The sequence below is a fragment of the Centropristis striata genome, chromosome 16 (assembly GCF_030273125.1).
Source record: "Centropristis striata isolate RG_2023a ecotype Rhode Island chromosome 16, C.striata_1.0, whole genome shotgun sequence".
In the NCBI taxonomy this organism is placed as follows: Eukaryota; Metazoa; Chordata; class Actinopteri; order Perciformes; family Serranidae; genus Centropristis; species Centropristis striata.
In genome coordinates this window covers 6,466,960-6,489,296 of record NC_081532.1, presented here as the reverse complement: position 1 = coordinate 6,489,296, position 22,337 = coordinate 6,466,960, and the positions used below count along the sequence as shown (strand labels likewise).

The 22,337-nt window shown below is 39.2% G+C and overlaps 1 protein-coding gene across 1 annotated transcript; it reads right to left on the bottom strand.

The window, feature by feature from the left end:
* Window positions 1–4,211: 4,211 nt before the first annotated feature.
* On the bottom strand, window positions 4,212–13,154 carry ythdf2 (YTH N6-methyladenosine RNA binding protein F2). Its single transcript, XM_059353240.1, has 6 exons — window positions 12,961–13,154; window positions 12,736–12,760; window positions 10,626–10,708; window positions 7,506–9,191; window positions 5,654–5,719; window positions 4,212–5,241 (listed from the first exon to the last, which is right to left on the bottom strand). The coding sequence occupies exons 1-6, from the start codon at window positions 12,985–12,987 to the stop codon at window positions 5,218–5,220; spliced, it is 1,911 nt and encodes a 636-aa protein (XP_059209223.1). The 5' UTR covers window positions 12,988–13,154; the 3' UTR covers window positions 4,212–5,217.
* Window positions 13,155–22,337: the final 9,183 nt, after the last annotated feature.

Genomic DNA, 22,337 nt, shown 5'->3' with positions numbered 1-22,337 from the left:
GGTAATGTACTGGTTTCCATAATGACAGAACAGACAGAGCCGTAGGCAGCCTACCGGTGTCGGTCCTGCGGCCAAATGGACAGAGGGATCACACCAGGGGGATTTGCCATGTGGTGACAGAGGGCCACTTCAAAGGTCTGTGTGTTTACGCATGAGCGTGCACTCACCCTGTCTGAGAGGAAGAAGGGAAAACAGGGTGAGAATGCTATAAGAGCATGGTGTGCTGTTGTAGAAGAATTATTTTATCATTAAAGGCAATACTTTTCTAAATCAATCTCATGCATGCTGGTTTTTTTTTTAGTTCAACTGAGCATATTACCATGAGCATCCATACTCTGAAATGCACTTTATTTCAAATTATTATTTGTGATGTGGGTTTCAATATTAACGCCTTTGTTTGTGTTTTTGTTCTGCAAAAAGTCTCAATAAAGAAGTCATATCACAGACTGCTGCATTTCTATTTGTACTACCTAGTGTTTTCTTTTCAAAGTAAAAAAAAAAAAAAAAAAAGGCCCAAAGCACATCATGTGATTTAAATAATGAGCTTCATTCCTACTCCTATAATCACAGAACTGCATCAAATGATTCAGGCTGTAAATCGCTGTTGGCAATAGAGATGTGAGTTGACCTACATCTCAGATGATGGAGGCGGAATATGCAAAAAAAAAAAAAAAAAAAAGAAAAGAAAAAAAGGGATTGTGGATTTTTTGGTTAGATTTCTTAGATGTATTTTACTTACTGCTGAAGCTTCAATTCTACATTTTTTTTAAAGTATATTTAACATATGACTCAGTGTGTTTATGGTTGGGAAAAAATGCCATTAAAGCAACCATAGCATCACAATAAGCACAAAATTTAGGCTAGAGAGATTTTAAGATAAAAACTATTTCCCCCTAGAATACACCCTGCATCTATATTAGGCCTGTGAGCTCCTTTATGTGTTGATATATCAATGGATGACATTTCATTATTGCCTGACATCTCCACACAATTAGAGCGTGCAGAGGGCAAGTGTGCCACATATGTTGAGACAGAGGTCATCAACTGTTTGAAGGCCCCTTCGCCCGTCTGCACATTATGCATTTTCAAAAAAACTCTCAATAGAATTGGGAACACTAGGAGAAACGAGGGGGTAAAACTAATATGTCAACAGTGCGGGACCCCTGGCGATGGAGAGCAGGTGACCGCATGTAGGCCCCCTCACATGCTAAAAACACTCATCATCATGACATACCCTAAGCCTTTTTTTTTTTTTTTTTTTTTTTTTTAGTTATGATGCAAAATACTGCTGATAAAATGGTGACAGGTGTAGAATTATAGTCAGGAACATCTTTGTCAATGTTAAAAAAAAGAGGGAAAAATAAATAAATAAAATAAATTATAGAAATATATAAAAGGAACCCATTATTGCCTTTAGTATGTGTAAAATCCAAATAAAATATGTTTTTAAATGAAGCAGACAATTGCTATTGTCCTATAGTGCTGTGGTTTTTCATCTTTACATTGGTTTTTAATAAGAGAGGCAGGCTTTTTTTTTATGAAGCAAAACGCCCGAAAAGAGAAGAAATCTAATTTAGTCATGTAAATAGAGGTCGGGTTGGCGACATGGTGAAGCGTCACTAATGGAAGAAAGAGATGGATGCCTTATGATAATGAGGGAAAATAAAGCAGAACCATGACCTTGCAGTGCAATATGAACCCACAGACACAACACACCGAATATGTAGCTCTGTGACTGAACAATGACAAAATACAACAGAAAAATATTTCATAATTTTAAATATTTTTCTCTCTCATATGATAAAAGAAATGCAAGGTCAAGAGTGTAATATTAAACAAGTATCATATCTCTAAAATGAGTCGTGCAGAAATTGGATAGCCAGTGAATTATTACTGACATATACATTTTTTTTTACTTTTTCATAGTCTAAAGGAGCTTTCTGACTGCACATAATAAAGAAACAAGTCCTCACTACACACACACACACACACACACACACACGTCATCCTAACAGGGAGGAATGTCTCCTCTCACCACTGCAGGGCAACTTATTTTGTTTCTCCATCTCCTCTTTAGCTTCATGTGTGCTCTGAGATGTGAGTGTTGACCTCCTCCCCTCCTCTTAGACCCCCCCACCCACCTCCTCCTCCTCCTCCTCCACTTTCTCCCCATGGTCCCATTTCCCTTTCTTCTCCTCCATCGTCTCGGTGGCTGTATCTGCCTCTCTTTTATGGCCGTTCATTTGCATCCCAGGAGGGGCTAAAAGGCGTCCCCAGAGACGCGCAGATAAGGGTCACAGGAGATCCCCTCCAGGCAGCGTGTTTGCCACGCACCCTCAACGCAGACACGACACGTGCCGTCGACCCCCCTCTTGACACCCGCACACAACACACACACACACACACACAGATCTTCTCTTTTTAAGACTTGCACTTTAGCCCCCCAAAACAGCTGAGTTTTCTCGCCCCGTACATCAGTTTACATCACCAGCCAGAGTTTCGCAGCCTTTTGAAACAGGCCTTTCTTTGACGGACTACATTGAGTCATGACATTATTATTATTATCTGGCCTATTAAGGTCATCGTTGTGTAGGCTCTGGTTATAAGTAGGCCCACTACTCTTATACAGACCTAGGATACACCAGGCTGGCCAGGGGTGAAGGGATGTCATCATTTAGATATTTAAAAAATAAAATAAAATAGCAAATTAAACTAAAATTGTGTGGCAGTGCGACATCTGTGCAACTTGTGCAAAATTCGGAGTTAATTAAAATATGATTTAATTAATAAATATATTTCTACTTTTTATATTTGACCTGAAAGCAAGGATTGACTTTTTGGTTTACAATGACTATGGAATATTCTTAATATTTTCAAACAATATATATATATATATATATATATATATATATATGAATACACGTTATCGTTTGAAACTATGAGGGATGCTATAATATAGGCTACATAGGCTATAAAAGCAATCTAACACGAGACAACTCTAGTCGACATATTGTCGATTGTAAACTATTAAAAATATTTTTTATTTGAGGACGTAGTTGTTAAATTTGGTGATAGGTTTACCAGTTTGTGATTTTATGGCTCAGGTAAATTTAATCTGCTTTTGACTGTTTTAACAGCTCCTGCACTTACAGGCCACATAAAACCATCAAATCTCAAAATGTAAATCAATATGTCGATACAGTTTTACACTACATTTTTTGCGTTTACAGTTTCTGTTGCCAGTGATAAGAGGTAGCATCTAGGGTTATAATAAACATAAAACTAAACAAATAGTGACACTACTCGCCGAGTGTAGAGGCCGTAACGCTGGGAGCCGTTTCGAAACCCGGTCGACCCCGAGCTGAAGAGTTTAGCAGTGTGTCCTCCAGTCAGGAGACTAAACTAAGGCTGTGTCTCCCTCTCCTGGCTGCTAACGTTATTACAGCCGTATGACAGGGAGAGAAAATGGCGGATTGCAGATAATTTCCTAAGTCATTAATACACATGCAGGTATACGGGTAAGGAGCGGCATTTTTAACATTTTCCCCCAGTAATCACATCTTCACAACTTCTTTGTTTGAGCCCAGATATTACCATAAATTACATAATATAGTACCTTGTGCAAAAATAACTTAAAATGTCAGAGGTGATGTTTTGCCACAATACAAATGAACAGCATAATGAAAACAGATTTTACTCATTGGGAAATTCCAAACAGACAGTATGATCCGCCTGCTTTAAGAAAATGAAAACATACCAGGAAACAGGTACAACAGGCCACCCACGTGACTAAAGAGGAAAAAAGCTACTGAGGAAAAACCCACACACCACTTTGTGGAGCATCTTTATTATGCCACAAATAAAAGCCAGTAGTTCTGAAAGAGGACCTTGCGTTTTTTTTTTTTTAACTCACCAACAATGACATTCTGAAAATGGTGGAAGCTGATTGTGATATTATAGTATGTATGGTTGGCTGAGCAGTCAGAAATGGGAGTGTGGAGGACAAGGTGGGGGAGGAGAACAGAGAGGTGAGAGATGCAGGTAAAAACTGAAGTCAGGGTGGGGAGTGGACGGGTTGAGTATGAAGGTTAGCAGAAAAACATTCATTCATTATACCCATCTGGGAGAAAAAAAAACAGATGAAAAGAATGCACAGACACGCTGCGTGACAAAATTGCTTTACACAGTCAAACAAGGGGAATGCACACCAGTTCTGCTGAATATACCACATTTATTACTTTTGAACTGATTAATAGAAAGAGTGGGGGCAAGGCCACTCGCATCACTGTCTTTAGAAAAACGGAGGAAGGAGAAAAAACAAAAAAAAGAAAGCAGCCCATAGCAATGATGAATTAACTTGTCCAAGAAAAAGAGGGTAAATAAAGTCCAATAGAGACTGTTAACAGAGGGCCCCAATTTTTTTTTTTAGACCATAAAATTATACAGAGCAAGGCTCATCAACTTAACATTTCTTCTGCTTTCAAACTCTTGACCCCCCTTCCCTACTCTTCCTCTCCAGATCCTCCGTACTCTACGTTCCCCACACACTCTGTCCAACACATGCGAAAACAAAATAGAGGGCCATTCTGAACATCTGCAGTCCTCTCAAACAAAAACATGGCAAGCATGTAGGAAACCGGTTCTGTTGTGAGCGTCGTTGAAACCCGTCTACGATGAAAAATCCACTGAGGAGGAAACTCCAACGGGTCCTGGTTGCCGATTTGAGCATCCTCAGAAGACTGGGGTGGGGTGAAGGGGGTTTACAAAGAAAATGAGACAAACCGCCCATTCTTGACTTTGGGACACTATTATAAGCCAACACTACAAATTTCTATTGGATTTGTGTGTTTGAGAATTACAGACTTGCTCTTGGACCATAAAAACAGAGGATGATCCTTTCATTTAAAAAAGGAAAAAGCAGCATACAAGGGAAAAAGCATATGTAGTGGAATGGGGTGGGGCAAAAAAGATTTCACCTAAGGATGCTATGCACTTAGTTGTAGTCCTATGAATAATCGTTTCCTTTTCTTTTTACTACAAGTTCGAAGTAAGTCTTTAAAGTCAAAAGAAATCAAGAAAGTCTTCATTTAGTTTTTTTGTCCTTGGTTAATTCTTCACCCCTATTAGAATTTCTTAGAGATCTGGATGTAATGATGTAATGGGGTGGACAGGGCTTTAGGGGGGGCCATTGCAGTCTTTTGACCAAAGCACCAACTGTTACTTGACTCGTCCTTGGCGCTCCTGGAAACAAGAAACAAAGACAGCAAGTTAATATTTAAACTTTCAAAGCTTTTCAGAGACAACGACAGAATTTTTATGGTTCATTATTTTATGAACAGGGACGAGTGTGTACAGCCAGGCAAAACATTTCACTGCAGGACACAAATAAAGTCTGCACACAGTTAGATCCCAAATAAATATCCATAGTCATTCTATTAATTTGAGAAAATTAAGCCATTTATCTTGAGCCAAGTGTTGTTCATCCCTCCTATCTTCCATTGGCTCATTATGAAAACTATGAAGAGTTCAGATACACTATATAGATTCATGAACTCCAGCAACTTAATGCTAATCTGAAAAGACGTCAGACAGTATCCAAGTAACAAAATGACTCAAAAAATGCTTCTGCATAGTGACAGTTGAAGCGAGTTACCTGAAGCCGGTAATGACTCCTGTTGCTTGGGTTGCTGGGATATGGCTCACTGCCTTGGACCTCCACCTGTCACACATTAAGGAGGAGTGAAAACGGAGCACAACTTAAACAAAACACAATTGTTAAATCAGAGCTTTGTCAAAAAAAAATTGACCCAAGATTATTGAGAAAGCGGCCTAATCAAAATCCTTTGGAACAGAGGAGTATTTTAACAAAAGTCTGAACTTTTCATTAACCACAACACTTCGTGACGAAAGGCCAAAGCGTAGATTAAAACGGCCAACAGATATCACACAGGTAGTAGATTTACGTACAAATGTCTCACATCCAAATTTAAAACCTTTCAAAATTTGACTTTAACCAGTTATTAATCTCAAACAAACAAGTATAACCTGGAGTAATGTGTGCTTGATAGTTCATATAAACATGACAGAGACCATGTCTTGTATCACTATGCTGTCAATAACATGGTCACAAGTCACTAAAGGTTCAATGTCTGGCTGTCGATAATATAACATTTCACATGTATCACTTGTTTTAGAAAAATGCTGCCCTGCTTATTACGATTAAATTTTTTTTTTTTTTTTTACATCAGATGCCTCTAAAATGTGTTGAAAATCAATTTCAATTTAACCAAATATATACACAACAATTGTGAATAGGTTATGGAATATATAGTTATAATTGCTACATAGATTTAGATGTCTTGCTTGCTGTTAAGTGAGCAGCAGGTAAAGTATTCCTAACACTAAATATTTATAAACTCACTTATTTCTAAATCTCACGTATGCTGGCTTTTCAGCACCAATCAGTCCCCTATTAGCAACACATTTGTGGCTTTTAAAGCACACTTCAAAATATACAAAGATACAGTGGAGTAAATATAAAGAAAAGATCCACATAAACAGTTCTTGGCATGAACTCACGAAGATCAACACTGGGTGATAAATGTTTCTACATCTACAGGATAAAACAAACTTCTAATAGCATGTAGGAAAATATTTGCAATCACAGTTTACGACTTGTGTTCAGGAAGGTAAGGGAATATTATGTCATCTTGGACTTTGACTTGACCCTCAGTGAGTTGGGAAAAAAAAAAAAAAAGATAATGGCACGTGTAATACACCTGTGCAGGACGCCAAATTCCCATTATTAAACACTTTTTTACGATAACAAAATGCAAACAAATATCACTACATTATCAGCTGGAAAACAAATTTGCTCTTCTATTTCTGTTCCTTGTTGATGCTGCAGTTAAACACAATATAAGCTCGACAGATTTCACCCAATACCAAAATATGCGTTCAGACAGTAAGGCATAAAAGACATTTCACATATTTTTAGAAGGCTGCACAACTGATGTGTTGACGACAGGAACAGTCTCTGATAAGTCTATCAAAATCAAACAACTCAACCACAATACAAACCGATCAGTTCAAGTTTCAGATATGCTTTCATGTAATCCATTGAATATAGTTATATTAGCTTTGAGTAATATCACCCAGTAAAATTGTTTCTGGTGTTCATTCTTCAGTGTCTGATTTTTCTTTTAAGCAGATCAGTACAAGTGATTGAAAACACAACTAACACCACAGTAAAAAACTGAAAGAAGTGTCACAATATATCCTCGTTTGTATAATCACACTGAAATCTGATAAAAATCCCAATCCAGCTGGGAATCCTTGAGAAGTTGCTTAATTATTTCAGAATGCAAAAGAAAAGTTTGTACATGCATACGTACATTCAGACCGGCTTCATATTCTGCACCTTTTTCAACGCAAGTTAAAGCACAGCACTCTTTTCAATATTCATCTGTTTTATCATTCACTTTATTCAACAGTAACTTTGTTACCTTTTTCACACACTCTTCCTCCTCCTGACGCTTCTCGTAGTGAGAAAAGTCATCGAAGATGGAAGTGGTGTGTTTATATCCAGCGATGATCTTTAGCACCTGCCTGGCCTTGTCCAGTGGTACCTCCTGTGTGTCCCGAGAGTTGGTCACTGGCTTGTTTTCGTTGTTCTCCAGTCGAATGTGCCGTAGCTGACTGTTGGGAACGTCCTTAACAAAGATCCAGCGCACGTCAAAACGACCCTTCCACTTGTCCTGTGACCACACGCCAGCAGACGTGTTGTAGTCCACGGGTGAGCGCATCTCTGCTACCCCACAGAAGTGACCACTCCCATTGACACTGAACAGAAGATAAAGTGGCCCTTTGCCACCCAATGAACGATAAGCTGCATCAAGCCTCTTATTGCCATGCTCCGTGCTGCACCAGATGTTATACTTGATGGAACGGTGGATGTCATCCTCGGAGTAGCTCTTGATGATAAACACCCTGCCCTGCTTGGGATTCCAGTCAAAGTCCTTGGGGTTATAATTGTTGACCATGCGCAACTTCTCTAAGACTGGGTGAGGCTCAGAAGGGACTCCAGGAACCACACCCACCCCAGAAGAAGTGGGAGGTGACTGTCCTGTACCAGTCCCGCTGCCATCCCCAAATCCATTGGCCCGGTTCCGTGGAGGGACCCAACGTGTAGGTTGAGAAGGTTGCTGTTGTTGGCTTGGAGGAGGACCCTGGGAGAGGGGAGGCTGGGGCATCTGAGCCATACCTGGTTGCCCACCGGGTGGAAGCTGATGCTGCCCCATCTGGGAAACAGGGGGTACGAGCTGTCCATTGCTGAGGGGCATTTGTGGGTTCCCTACAGCAGTAGCTCCGGGCTGTGGGGAAGCCTGATTGGGCGGCTGCCCATTGCTGGGAATAGGGGGCACCTGCTGAGGGGTGGCAGCTTTAGGCATGCTGCCCTTGTTGTCCCAAGTGCCGATGTCCATGTTGTGTTTAATGGGCGGAGGAGGCAAATTGGCACCGGCCATGCCACCCTTGGTTTTCAGCTTGGGTTGAGGCTTGGCTGGCTTGCTGGCAATATCGGCCCAGGAGGCGGGCTTGGCAGGGGCAATTGAGACAGGAGGCATGCTGGGAGGTCCTACTGATGATACAGGGCCAAGGGGACCCCCACCAGGTAAGCCAGAGCCAACCACCTTAGGAGCCATGTCCCCATTACCACCAGGAGCAGCACCGAGCTTAAGCCCTGCCATCCCCTGGTCAAGGCTGTTCATACCAGGTGCCTTGTTCAGGGGCTCATTGGCAGCAGGTGCAAACGGGGACTGTCCATCGATCATGGCACCCCCAAGCGAGCTGGGAGCGTAGGCATAGCTGCTGCTGCTGAAGCCAGAGCTCTGCGGTGTCCCCGACTGTCCCTGAGAGCTGTTATTGCCCCATGCCGAGAGGTCGATGCCACTGGGGAAGAAGTTGAAACCAGGACCCAGGAAAGGGTTGCTCCCCAGGGGGCCTGGCTGGCCAAACATAGCATCCGGGAGGTAGTGGGGCTCCCCATTGCTCAACTGTCCATAGGAGGCCAGGTAAGGCATAGGAGGGTCCCCACCAGTGGACCATGCTGCCTCGTTCAAGGAGTAGGAAAATCCTATGGAGGGGCTGTAGTAGCTGGGCATGTACGAGTCCGACATGGCCGTATAGGCACTCTAGAAAAAGAAATGTTTTAGTGAGCAGGTAATAAAAACAGAAAAAACAATTTAAAACAGAACACTACTGAGAATTGTTAAAACAACCATCTGTTTCATACAGTTATACCTTGTTCTTGTAGATCCAAAAAGTCAGACCAAGATAAAAGATGAGCAAATATATTAAATTATTGTCATCATTAACCAAGGATTCACTACACAATAATGATGCTTTCTTAGTACCCCCCCTCCCTCCCCAATCTCCTCTGACCTGATATAAAAATGCATAAGACTAAACAATACAAAAAGAGAAGAAAAGTGCAACAGTCTCTTTGAAAAAAGAACTATGCATTCTTTTGAGTGGAGGATAATACAGGCTCCATTCATTTCCTCCACAGCCCACTTCACAGACAGTGTGTCTGTAACCACACAAGGGGAATCAGTCTACCAAAGAGAAATAAAAATCCAAGGCCACTAAAAAAACTTGATAGTTAAACAAAGCAGTCATTCCTGCTGCACATCCTTAAGGTCACCCCTTTTTCTCAGTGATGCAAAAGCAATGATATGTGCATACAAAAAGAAGCCTCAATGCAGTCTAGAAGAGTGTGTAATTATAATCTGGTAGGCAGATTTATTGTTGCCAAAAAGTTTCACAAATAAGTCTCTTAACTTCCAAGGCTCATATTCAACAATAAACTGGATGATCCCATTCAAATATATCCAACCAAAAATACATTGACCCAAGGTATATGTCAATATTACAGATGCTCTGAGCCAAACTGCAAGGTCAGTCTGACCTAAGCGATCAGGCCACCATTACTGTTGACTGGTAAATGCAGGTCATTTAAGGAATCAAGCTCCCTTATCTTAGATACAGCTAAATACAGCTGTACACAATGACCCAGTACTGCATCCATTCATTATTTATTTATTTGCAGTATTTATAGTCTGTCACTTAGACAGCTGGCTTGTATAAAGATGTTTATATTGTATTTTTATTGTTTGTTATTGATTGTTTCTTATATGCATTTATGTTATAAATACAAACACCCATTTCTTCACATTGTTGTGCAGTTTATCTTTTCTTTACCTTTATTTGCCCAGCTTAGTTGCATTCGTTTGAGCCATTTCTATGCAAGTACATTGAGAGCAATAATAAAAAGACAGAGTCAGACTCCTTCGATGTGTACACATATTTGGCCAAAAAAAGGGATTCTGATCTAAATACCAACAAATAGAAAGAACCAACAACACACTCGACAAAATGTGACTATTGAAGTCCAGGTTAAATCTAGAACCTGTTGACTTATGCTATGAATTCCACTTTATCATCAGAGGGACATACTTTAAAAGAGCTGTGATAAACCATGAACAAAAACTTAAATCTTCTCTTTGATAATAAAAAAAGTTGTTAAACTGAAAAGCAGCATCCACTGGCAACGAATTGTAGCTTACCTGTCTGAGGTGACTATTATGCATGTAACGATCAAACTCATCGTCATTCAAAGTATCCTTTTGGGTCACAGCTCCGTTTTGCACTGAAAGGGAAAAAAAAACACTAATGTAAACTGAAGATACAAATTTGTGTGACAACAGATACGTGAGCGGTGAAAGACCTTATTATCTGATCATTTTATATCAGAATCATCACCAATCATTACATAAAACCACTCCTTGCACTTATTCTTATGAGTAACAGGAAATGCTACTAAGGTGAGCATCATAGGAAATCAAAAACTCCTTAATAGGCTTCAGATTACACAGCATAATATTGGATATGAGATGAATCAGCCCCAATGAAGAATTAAACACACTTGGCACTGGTTACATATTGATACAAAATAACAGTTAAGACATTATGAGTCTCTCAACATAGAAAAACTAAAATGAATACTAGGTTACACCATTTTTAATGCAGGTGCTCTCTGGTTTGATTTGAGAAGTTTCAGAGGGGTTTGTTGTAGCTGTGTTGGGCGACAGAGAGAGCTCATAGAGAGCTTTAGAGTGCATTTAAAAGTGAAATTATGACAGACAGGTAACTCAATACACTGTATTTTATATTACAGTTAGAACAGCATGATGTCGGGAAAACAGGAGGCCCATTTGGTCACAGGAAAAGCATGTCGGAAGACGTGTCATTTTGGGTTAACTTCCCGGTGCTTTGAACATATACTGTTTGTTTTCACTGACTTTCCTTTTGCAAAAGAAAAACAATACTATATCATCAATCTCATGATACAGTTAGCCAAATGGCATATCCATAAATATCGTTACGTTAATCAAAAACCTCTCTTTCTTTGAAAATGAAACCAAACAATATATTAAGTCACCATTGTGAATTATACTCTCGGGTAGGATGGCCTGCTCTGGCCACTCGAAGGGCTAGTCACTGGTATACTTTCATTTATAAGGCAATATTGGGACTGCTGCCTTCGTACATTTGCAGCTTAATTACTGTGAGAAATGCAGGATCTTATTCTCTTCGTTCACAAGATCAATTGTTGCTTTCTGTCCCTTATGCTCGTACAGAGTTGGGTAAGAGGGCATTTGTTTACTCTGCACCTTATGCTGGAATATGCACCAGAAAGAATGGAAATTAACTGAATTTGTTTCTTTGAGCACTTTTAAATCCAAACTAAGAGTTATTGAGGCCAATTCCACAACATGCACTTGTTTCTCATGATGTGTTTAAGGTCTGTATGTTATGTAAATATGTAACTGTATTCTGTGTTTGCTGCCTCTTGGCCAGGGCTCGCTTGAAAAAGAGGTTCTTAATCTCAATGGGATATTCCCTGGTTAAATAAAGGTTAAATAAAAAAAATAAAAAAAAGTCTATTAAGAAATCTACCAACATGAAAGCTATACAAACTTGTAATTTATGTACACTTTACAATGTTTTTGTATGAAAGCTTGCCTCTGCATTGTTGAAACCCCCTGACGGTGTTTTGTTGGTGTATTGCCTTGCACCATGTTGCTTTAGTAAAGTTTCTTTAAAAAATGGGTTAACTTAGCAACAAGCTAACGTTAGCACGCTAGTTGTGGTTAGCTGCGTGCAATGCGCAGAGTCTCCATGTTACCGAGCGCGAAGAGTCCTTTCACCATGACGGAGCGGGCTAACATTAGCCGTGATATGAGGCACCTGTAGCTTAACACTGCTACAATGTTGTTACAATGACCCATATAAAGAGATACTGAGTTAGCAGTGCACTCTCGCACCTGTCAGTGCAATAAAAAGCGTTGCAAGTTTAACCAGGAAAAGGATGCTGATGTGTATCATGTTGCCATTTAACGCAGCTAATGCTAACCTTACAAGTGCCATTTCAGGGTTGTTAAGGAAACTCAACAGTGGTTAGTCAAGGGGCGAGAACACTCTTATGAAACACAATATGCATTTCAGTGAAGTGGCACATAAAATGCAAACATATTTACAACTTAAAAAGACACCAAAGGCCCAATTTTGAGACGCGCAACGTAAGATTTTCAAAGCGCACCGCACGTAAAAAAAGATCCGCATTCACTCCAACAAGCAGTCGATATATAATGTTTAGACAATATTCATCCTTACCTTTATTAGCTTGGCCTTTCGGTCTCTGGATTGGGTCCAGGTGATTCATGAAGGTTTGATTTATGAGAAGAGAGGAAGGGGAAAAATAGATGAAGAGATATATTTCAGCAGTCAGTTCCTTTAGCAGGTGGTCAGGCCTCGGAGCTAAGCTAAGCTAACCTCGCTAGCCGTCGCGATGCTGACAAATTTGGCCCTCGTAAATGTTCAGAAAATACCTCTCTTTACCTGTTCAAGAAGGCTGCTGGCTGACATGTCTTTCCCCCCCGGAGCCTGTGTAACTGTATTTACTCCTAAATAAAAGCGACAGGGTGCAGAATTGGTCTAGCTATTGGAGAGTTTCACCCCTATCTCTCTACAGAGCCTGGTTGGTTTCTACACAATGGCGGGCTGCAGTTTGCTTGACAGACTCCTCAACATGGCTGGGCGGCCCTCGTCAACCCACGATGGCATTTATTTACAGCGGACAGGCGCCCCCTGGTGGCGCGGAGGAGCCACGTTTAACCCACTACCTGTCACATTTATACAGTGAAGTAGAAACCTTTATTTTTTTACAGTTATTATACAATGAAATACTCCATAAAACATTGAAAGCAAGGAACAAAACCTTTTTACAGGCCCAAGCATTTGTTTAACAAATAAAAGTAGTGTATAAACGTTTGTTGTTGTTTTTTTTGTTTGTTTGTTTTTTACAAATAACTACTGTACTGTAAAATAATATAGTTATAAATAAATAAATAATAATTTTAATCATCAATACGAACTGAAGGGTTAATATTGCGGAAATTGAAAATTATATTTCAATACACAGAATTTTGAATGTTCCAATATGAATATAGGTTGCAAATATTACATATAACAGGTAAAATGAGGATAATCTCTAGTTCTATATTTTTATACTAAATATATTTGACATTATCTCCGTTTTTACTTGACCGAATATAATCCCAAAAAAATCTGGCATGGAGTTTCACGCCAGAACTTTATGATGGTAAGGCTCAATGTTGCTTCATTTCTATGTCGTCACGTCATTAAGAAGTAATGTGCAGGTGCTTTCATGGACTCTAGAGGGTTAAAGTTTTTAAATGTTTTTTAATTGGCAAGCCAAACAGATTATAGGTAGATAAGTGATATGACACTTATTTCCACATGTGTTGATGATGTCATTTTAATGCTCAAAAATCATGATGATTTATTTGACCTTTGTCCCCAAAAATGTAGTGACTGCACTCTGGTTTTCCAATGCTGTAAAAGGTTATAATAGTAATGCACAAACAGAGTGCAGCAACTATAACATTATTTTGAAAGTGATTAACAACTCTATTCAAAGATTTGTGTATTTTAGACTTAATATTTACATTTAGTCATTTAGCAGAATTTACATTTACAGGGGGAAAAAAAATTAGCGCTTACATAAAAGCATCAATACAAATAACATAATATTATATTTAAAATATATAAAACAATCTGGGTTGGTCCATTCTGCATGACGAGTACTTTTACTTTTGATACTTGCAAGTTTTGAATGCAGGACTTTTACTTGTAGTGGAGTAATTTCACAGTGTGAATATATATATATATATATATATATATATATATATATATATATATAAGCAAATAACAGTATATTAAGAATTTAAAATGAGCCCTACCTTCGCAACAGTGAAACACTGCTTACATAAATGCATCAATAATAATAATAATAATAATAGCATATATTAACAATATATAAAACAGTCTGAGTTGGTCCATTCTGCATAATGAGTACTTTTACTTTTGATACTTTAAGTACATGTTGATGCTGATACTTTTGTACTTTTACTCCAGTAAGTTTTGAATGCAGGACTTTTACTGTAGTGGAGTAATTTCACATTGTGGTATTAGTACTTTTACTGAAGTAAGAGATCTGAATACTTCTTCCACCACTGCACAATATGAAAGTTTCTCAAAGTACAGTTACAGCACTCTGTTCTTCCTCGTTTATTAAACCTTCTAGCACCCACTAGTGTTGTTTCACAGAATAAACTTATCTTACTCAGAAACTCTGAAAAAAGAGCATTACTTGCAGTTCCATGCCTCTGCCACAAGGTGGACTCCTAGTCACTGTCTTGAATTTGTGATTTAAGTAACATCAGTAAGGGGAATAGAAGCTTCTGTCACACATGACCATTGAGTCCTCTATTTCCCTTCTAATGAATCACACCGGGAGCTATTGTGCTCACTCACATATGCATAAAAGACATGTAATGAGCAGATCCTTTCATGGCTGTTACATCTTGGTCTACAGGTCATTCTATGCTCTTGTTGGTGTCCACCAAAGCTTCGGCGGTTCTGATACTAATTAGAAGTGTCTCTATAGTTGGTGGAGCAGCCTTTATAAATGCACTGAGCCTATAGATGCCTGCTCATTCAACAACCCTTACAAACATCAAAACAGAATACATTAGACTCTTCGAGTTTTAGTCAGTTTTGATCCTGACACCTTTGTGTGATTCTGTAAACAAGCAGCTTTTGAAAGCTTCTATTTACACATAAATACTTTCCTCAAATATTTAAACATGTTCTTTAAAAAATGTTCTCTTTTTATGTGTATCCTTATTCGACTATTTTTGATTAATTTTAATTATTTTATGATTTTAATTATTTAAAATGTTTCTCTCACTCTGTTATCTACTAAAATTAAATTAATTATTAATATGATTATGATTATTATGATGATAATTATTATTATAGTGAGGGAAATAATTATTTGATCCCTTGCAGATTTTGTGATTTACTTATTTCACTCAATCAAATGCAAATAAAGTTATAACTTTTTTTATAATGTGATTTTCTGGATTTGTTTGGTAATATTCTCTCACTGTTAAAGTAAATTTACCATTAAAATTGTAGACTGCTCATTTATTTGTCAGTGGATACATTTAGCAAAAATTACAAAATCGGCAAGGGATCAAATAATTACTTCCCTCTGGAGTCCACGAACGCGCCGGAGCACGACTTCTTCATGACGTCATGACGTAAAAATGAAGCAGCATGGAGCCCTGCTGCCAGTTTCCCTCTAAATTTCTGGCTTTTCCAGAAGTTTCCATGTCTCATTTAGCGCATCAACTCTTTTTCAGCAAAACCACAACCAAGTGTTACATGATTTTACTTTTACTTTTACTTAGATTTTTCAAATTTTGCAGTGTGCGTTTCAACATTTTTAATGCAATCTTTTGTGTTTACAGTTTTTTTGTGTGGTTTTGGAGTATATTTTGTGTTTTTTGTATGTTTTTAGTATTTTGTGTGTGTGTGTGTGTGTGTGTGTGTGTTTTTGTTTTTTGTGTTTTTCCTGTGTTTTTTGTAATTTTTGTGTGTGTTTCTGCATGTTTTATTTGTGTTTTTTGTAATTTTGTGTATGTTTTTGTTTTTTTATGTGTGTGTTTTGTGTTTCAAAATGTTGATCCAGTAAGTCAAAATGACAAAATAATAATCAGGTGAGGTTGTGCTGAAAAAGATGATACTAGCATGGCATGGTAATCATAATTTAAGTTGCATATACAGGCAGAATGAAAAAGAATAAAAAAAAGCCATTGTTTACCGTAAATATCAGCATAGAGATCCCCTGACCTGCTTTTTCTAAAAGTTGACATCATGCAGGGCAGCGGGGTTATCCAATGACCCCACTGTACTTATCATTTTTCAGGGCCAAGGGGTTGGTCAGATGGCATGTGACTAAATTGCACCTCCGAACACACAACACACAGCCAGGAATAACCCCCCCATTGGAGTCACACAAACATACTGCAAGGGAGAACAAGGGGGGCAGAGTATGGCTGAGACTCAAAAGTGGGGTAATTATTCAAAATTGAAATGCAAATCTCAAAAGAATGTATGCTGAATGAAACAGAAAAGACATGAAACTGTGTGTGTGAGTGTGTGACTAACTGAGGGTGAATAGGAGAAGCAAACCAGTAGCAGTGACAAGACATTTGACTTGTGAAACATGCCTAGGACAGTAGCATGGCATGCATGTATCATATTCTGCCTTTCAACTCTCAATCATTTTTGGGTGCTTGACTTTTTTTTCCCAGGGGCTTGTTGACTGGTGCGGATTGGACAGGTGGCATATCATGGAGAAGAGCTGGCCATTAACCAGCCAATAAAAATAGCTGTGGTCTCCATGATGTCACCGGTGAGTAAATCATGGCTCCTGACTGGAAGGAGAATAATAAAATAGGAGAAAAAAAGAGGAGTTTTGTTGTGAAGGAACAGTTTCATGTTTCTTCATTGGTTAACCCTCTGGAGTCCACGAAAGCGTTGGAGCACGACTTCTTCATGACATCACAATGTAAAAACTAAGCAGGATGGAGCCCTGCTGTCAGCTTTTCTCTAAAGTTTTGGCCTTTCCAGAAGTTTCCATGTCCAATTTAATGCATCAACCCTTTTTTTTAGCAAAGGTTAAAAAAAACACCTCGAAGTGTAATAACATGATTTTACTTTTTTGCAGATATTTTTCTAATTTAACTTTGTGCATTTAGCATTTGTAATGCAATCTTTTGTGTTTACTGTTTTTTGTAATTTCTTTGTGTTTTTGTGTGTTTTTATTTGTGTTTTTTGTCATTTCTGTGTGTTTTTTTGTATTTTTATTATGTTTTTCGTGTGTTTGTATGTGTTTTTTGTAATTTTTTTGTGTTTTTTTGTGTTTTTTTGTGTTCAAAATGTTGATCCAGTAAGTCAAAATGAAAAAATAATAATCAGGTCATATAGGTGATGTTGTGCTGAAAACAATGATACCATCACGTCATGGTAACATTTTTAAGTGGTTTATACAGGCAGAATGAAAAGGAGTCAAAAACCAACAAAATAGCCCCAAACTCCAAAGGGTTAAGTAATGTGAATGCTTAGACTTCTAAGGATGAAACTGATTTCAAACTACTTTCTGTCTTCTTGCTTTCCCTCCAAGCATGCATCACTGCATGTCTTTCTGTGCATTTCCTCACACCTATGTCGCTACATATGCAAGCTCAGAAGTATGTAAACCTTTACAAGGTACACGTCAAATACAGACAAAGAGAGAGCACGTTCCCCACGCCAAACCCCAATAACACTGCCATCTTCAGCCAGTCACAGTGGCTGCAGTTGCCAGAAACCGTGTACAGTCTAAAGCCGGAGTCTGATCTCACTCCCATACCTGGCATTCTGAAGCCACAACACCATGCTGCCGATGTGGAACCTGATCAGTCGTAAATCTTCTCTGTTTGACCATGTGACATGCCAAATTTGTGATTCTGCCCTCTCATCCACCCTCCGCGTCTCTTACCCTCCACCCACCACCCATAGCGCCCTTCTCACTCCAGCCCCCTCTCGCACGCTGTAGCAAGAATGTCAGGCAGCAAGGTGACAATCCCACATGCCCAGATTAGTGTTTCTGTGTGCATCTTTCATGCATTTGTACAAGTTCCTATGGCTTTATATCTGTGTGTCTTTGAGTGTTTGAATTTGTGATTGTGTGTGCATAACTCCAGTGACCCAGCGGCAGCGTGGCAGCAGGGTACTCTCGGTAATAGGATGTCAGGAATGTAGCACTTGTCAGCCTCTCCGAGGATGCTGTTAATTCACATTCTGTCCATTTCAGAAGGTTAGCCTTTAATAAACCGTCAACATTCAGTGTATTTACCTGTGTACGAGCTCTCTATGTGTTGTGCTAACTTCTTCCTTTTTCTAATGAGATTTAAGGCTCTGCTGATTTGCTGCAGCTTTATTACACAGTTTCTCAGACAGCTTGCATCCCCTAAAGCTACCACACAGGAATCATTACCAACAGAATGCAGTGATAGAAGAACCAAACCTGTTTTGTTGCATGTTTAAGCCAAATTGACATATAGTTCTGCTAACCACTTTTAAAGCATATATTTATAGAGTTTTCACTATACTCTACAGCAGGGATGGGCAACTGGAGGCCGGGGGGCTGCATACGGCCCGCACCCTCACTTGAAGTGGCCCTCAGTACAACTACATGCATTTGAGCATGAAATCTTAAAAGTGCAGTGTAAAAATGCACAAAATTAGGGTCTGCTGTTCTTGCACTGAAAAAAAACCCACAGTAAGTGGTTATTTTTTATTTGCTTCAAACCTTTTGCATTCCTATTTATACTGTTATACATGCATTTGAGCATGAAATATGTTAAGTTACCGCACTGTAAACATATTTAAAATAACAGTTTCATCATATCTAGTTAAGTGCACGGTCCTATATGTGGCCCTGTGGTAGTGTTGATGCAAAATAGTGGCCCCCTCCAGCATTTAAGTTGCCCATCCCTGCTCTACAGTATTGTTGGTGTGAAAACCAACTTGCATGGACTTGGAATTTGCTTGAGAAAAGTTTTGGAACTACAGAAAAATCGGTCAACGTGGATACAAGAAAAACAATCAATAAAGGGGTGGGAGATAAGGACAAGAGTCAAGATTCGGAATACTGAAAATTGATATGATGGGATAGTATTTTGCTGGTGCTTTTATGAATTTTATTAATATATTTTAAGCATGGATAGATTATGAGATAATGGGCCCCTAGGCAAAGGCGTGCAAAAGGCCACACCACCAGGGCCGGTTATTCCTACAGGCCACCAAGGCGGCTGCCTAGGGCGCCAAATTGGCAGGGGGCGCCACAAGCATACATCTTTGTTTTAACAAGATTCATTAACGAAACATTTTTTAAAAAGCATGGGCAATTTAAATTTCATTTTTGTGTTTATTTTTATTGCATTTGTATGTCTACATTTTATTTATTTTCAGTCTTTGCCATTCTTAATTTGATGAAGATCTGTGTTTTTTTTATTTATTCGTATTTTCAATTCAGTTGTTGGTAAAGTTCCAAAGTTTCTAAAAATAAAAATGTTCTGAGACCATTACCTTGCTTGTAGTTCATGTATCGAATATTAGTGTACAGCATAATACATATAACATAGTGTACCTATATCAGAATGAATACATGGAATGGATGTGGTTCGGGGGGGGGGGCGCAAAATCTCAATGTCGCCTAGGGCAGCCAATGGGCTAGAACCGGCCCTGCACACCACCTCATATATAGGAACAAGACACAGACTTTATAGTTGTTTAGCCTCCTTTTGTTGTTGTTTTTTTGGGTCCGTGGTCATTTTGTGTCTCTTTGTAATTATTTTGTGTCTCTTTGTAATTATTTTGTGTCTCTTTGTAATTGTTTTTTTGTAGCAATTTTGTCTATCTTTGTAGTTGTTCTGTGTCTCTGTACTCATTTTAAGTCTCTTTGCAGTTGTTCCGTCCCCCTTATAGTCACTTCAATGTGTTAAGAGCAGGAAAAGACAATGTCCCTGCAAGTTACAAACTCTGCTGCCATGAACTCAAACTGATGCATTAATAAATGCAAAATGCATTAATCAATGTAAAATCTTAGTCCTATAATGCTGCTAAAACGAATATGATCCTTAAAATTCTTTATTCACTTTATTTATTTAACTGACTTGTACACTTGAAGCTCTGGTGGTCTGTGTAGACACAATGAGGGAGTTGTTTTAGGAAGAAAATAGCTGCACACTTGCACATTCTATCACAGAAGATTTATCACCAACATTTGTGTGGAAGGATGAATGAGCCAGACCTGTCCATATGTGGCCCTTTGTGTGTGAGAGTGTGAGTGTGTGTGTGTGTGTGTGTGTGTGTGTGTGTGTGTGTGTGTGCAAGTGTGTCTGTGTTTCCGATGACACTCGGTGATGATTTTGAACAGCTGAGATGAGTTTGTGTGGAACTGGACAACGGGGCAGCTGTACATCTCTGTCTTGGACATATACACACATACACACAGACACACATACAGATAGAGGCACATAAACAACAGTGGAATCCTGAGGTCCGACCCCCTTGGGACCAAGCCAGACTTGGACCTTAATAAAGGCCTTGTTGTTTCAGGAGGTAGCTTATGTGGTTTCAGGTTCTCAACAAGCCCCATTTTACAGACCACTACTGAACACATTGTGCTGATTTGTATTTATATACATGAATAATTTTAATTAGTTTTTTATAGTTTCACGGTGCTGTGCATGAAATTTGGAACCGGATCCAGTCAGGGCCCGGTCTCTGTCGAAAGCCTCCACACAGCTCTCACCAAGGTTTGATTGACATCCAGTGTCTGGGTCTTGATTAGCTGCACATAGTGGTGGGAACGGCACTTCTTTTTAGTGTACTGAATCTTTAGAATCCGTTATTTAAAAAGATAAGTACAAAAGATTCGTACCACGAATCATTCAGTTCTTAACCGGAGCTCTGACTGTGTATCAGTACTCACTGAACTGAAACACGGCCGAGCGATCCGTTCTGCTCGCTAACGGCCAAACATGAAAAAGCCAATATGCTGAGAATAAAGTTGGATAAAGCTACAGTTTGCAAAGTCAGAGTTGCAATAATAATTATAAAACACACAGAAATACAAGACTATTAATTGGAGCAAAGCTAGCTTACAGTATCAAACCTTGCTAGCATGAATTACTAGGTTTAATTTTATCCAAAACTTATTTAAACACAAAAAATTATTAAATATGCAAGATTACTGTGAAAAATAACCTCATGCCTCTTTCGGGGGCTAAAACATAAAACACTGACCTCCTTGGCGATATCTTTACAGTTTAATCTCAGTTGATTTAGTTTTTTCCGATATACAGGAAGTACCCGTTATCAAAACAGGCGACTCTCACAGGGCTCCAATGACAGTTCCTTGGAGAGGGTGAGAGGGAGCTCCGGGGCAGAAGGTGGCGCTAGAGCACCTATTGCTGGTTGCCAACCGCAGGTAAAACACAAAATAAGAAAAATTAAAACAAAAAAGAAGAAGAAGTCTGGAGTGAGGGGCGGACTTGAGCAACTCCGTTCGCATGCTACTTTGCAAGTATGTTCTGGAGAGAGAGACACGAGACGGGACGGGAGTTGAGAAAAGAACGAAACTTTTCAGGAAGGGATTCAGTACCTTTCATTCTGCCAAGTAATCCCTTCTTTTGGAATAAATCATTCAAGAACTCACTATCTGCACATGGCTCTCACCTGATCTAATCTAATCTAATCTACATGGAGGTAGCTGAGCCAAAATGGCAGCGGCTAGCAATGCTAGCTGCACTATTAGCATTATAAAAACAGCAACAGAGTTAGCAGTGCTAATAAGGGTTAACTCGCACACATCGGGCGACCTGGCTGATTATGCCATACCGCTATCATGTGTTGGGTGGTGTTATGAGCAGTGCTAACAGAGCTAACGGTGCCGACAGAGCTAACTATAGGCATGTTTCCACTGAGAACTTTTTGAGTACTTTTTGGAAACCGGCTGAGTGTTTTGGTTCCACCCACCAGTTAGTTCCCCTCGGCCTCTGTTCCCATACAGGTACTTTTGTAGCGGCTAACCAACTGAGTTAATGTGACAACAGACCGACGCAGCAAGCAGTGCTGTCAACTTATATTTAGCGACTATTCAGACCTCTAGAGACCTCTAGCTTTTTCAAAAAAAGCAAATAGCTGCAAATCTAGCGACTTTTTCTGGCATTATTTGAAACTTTGAGATCCGTTCCTACTCTTCTTAACGAGTAGCAGGCGCCATCCCAAAGCAC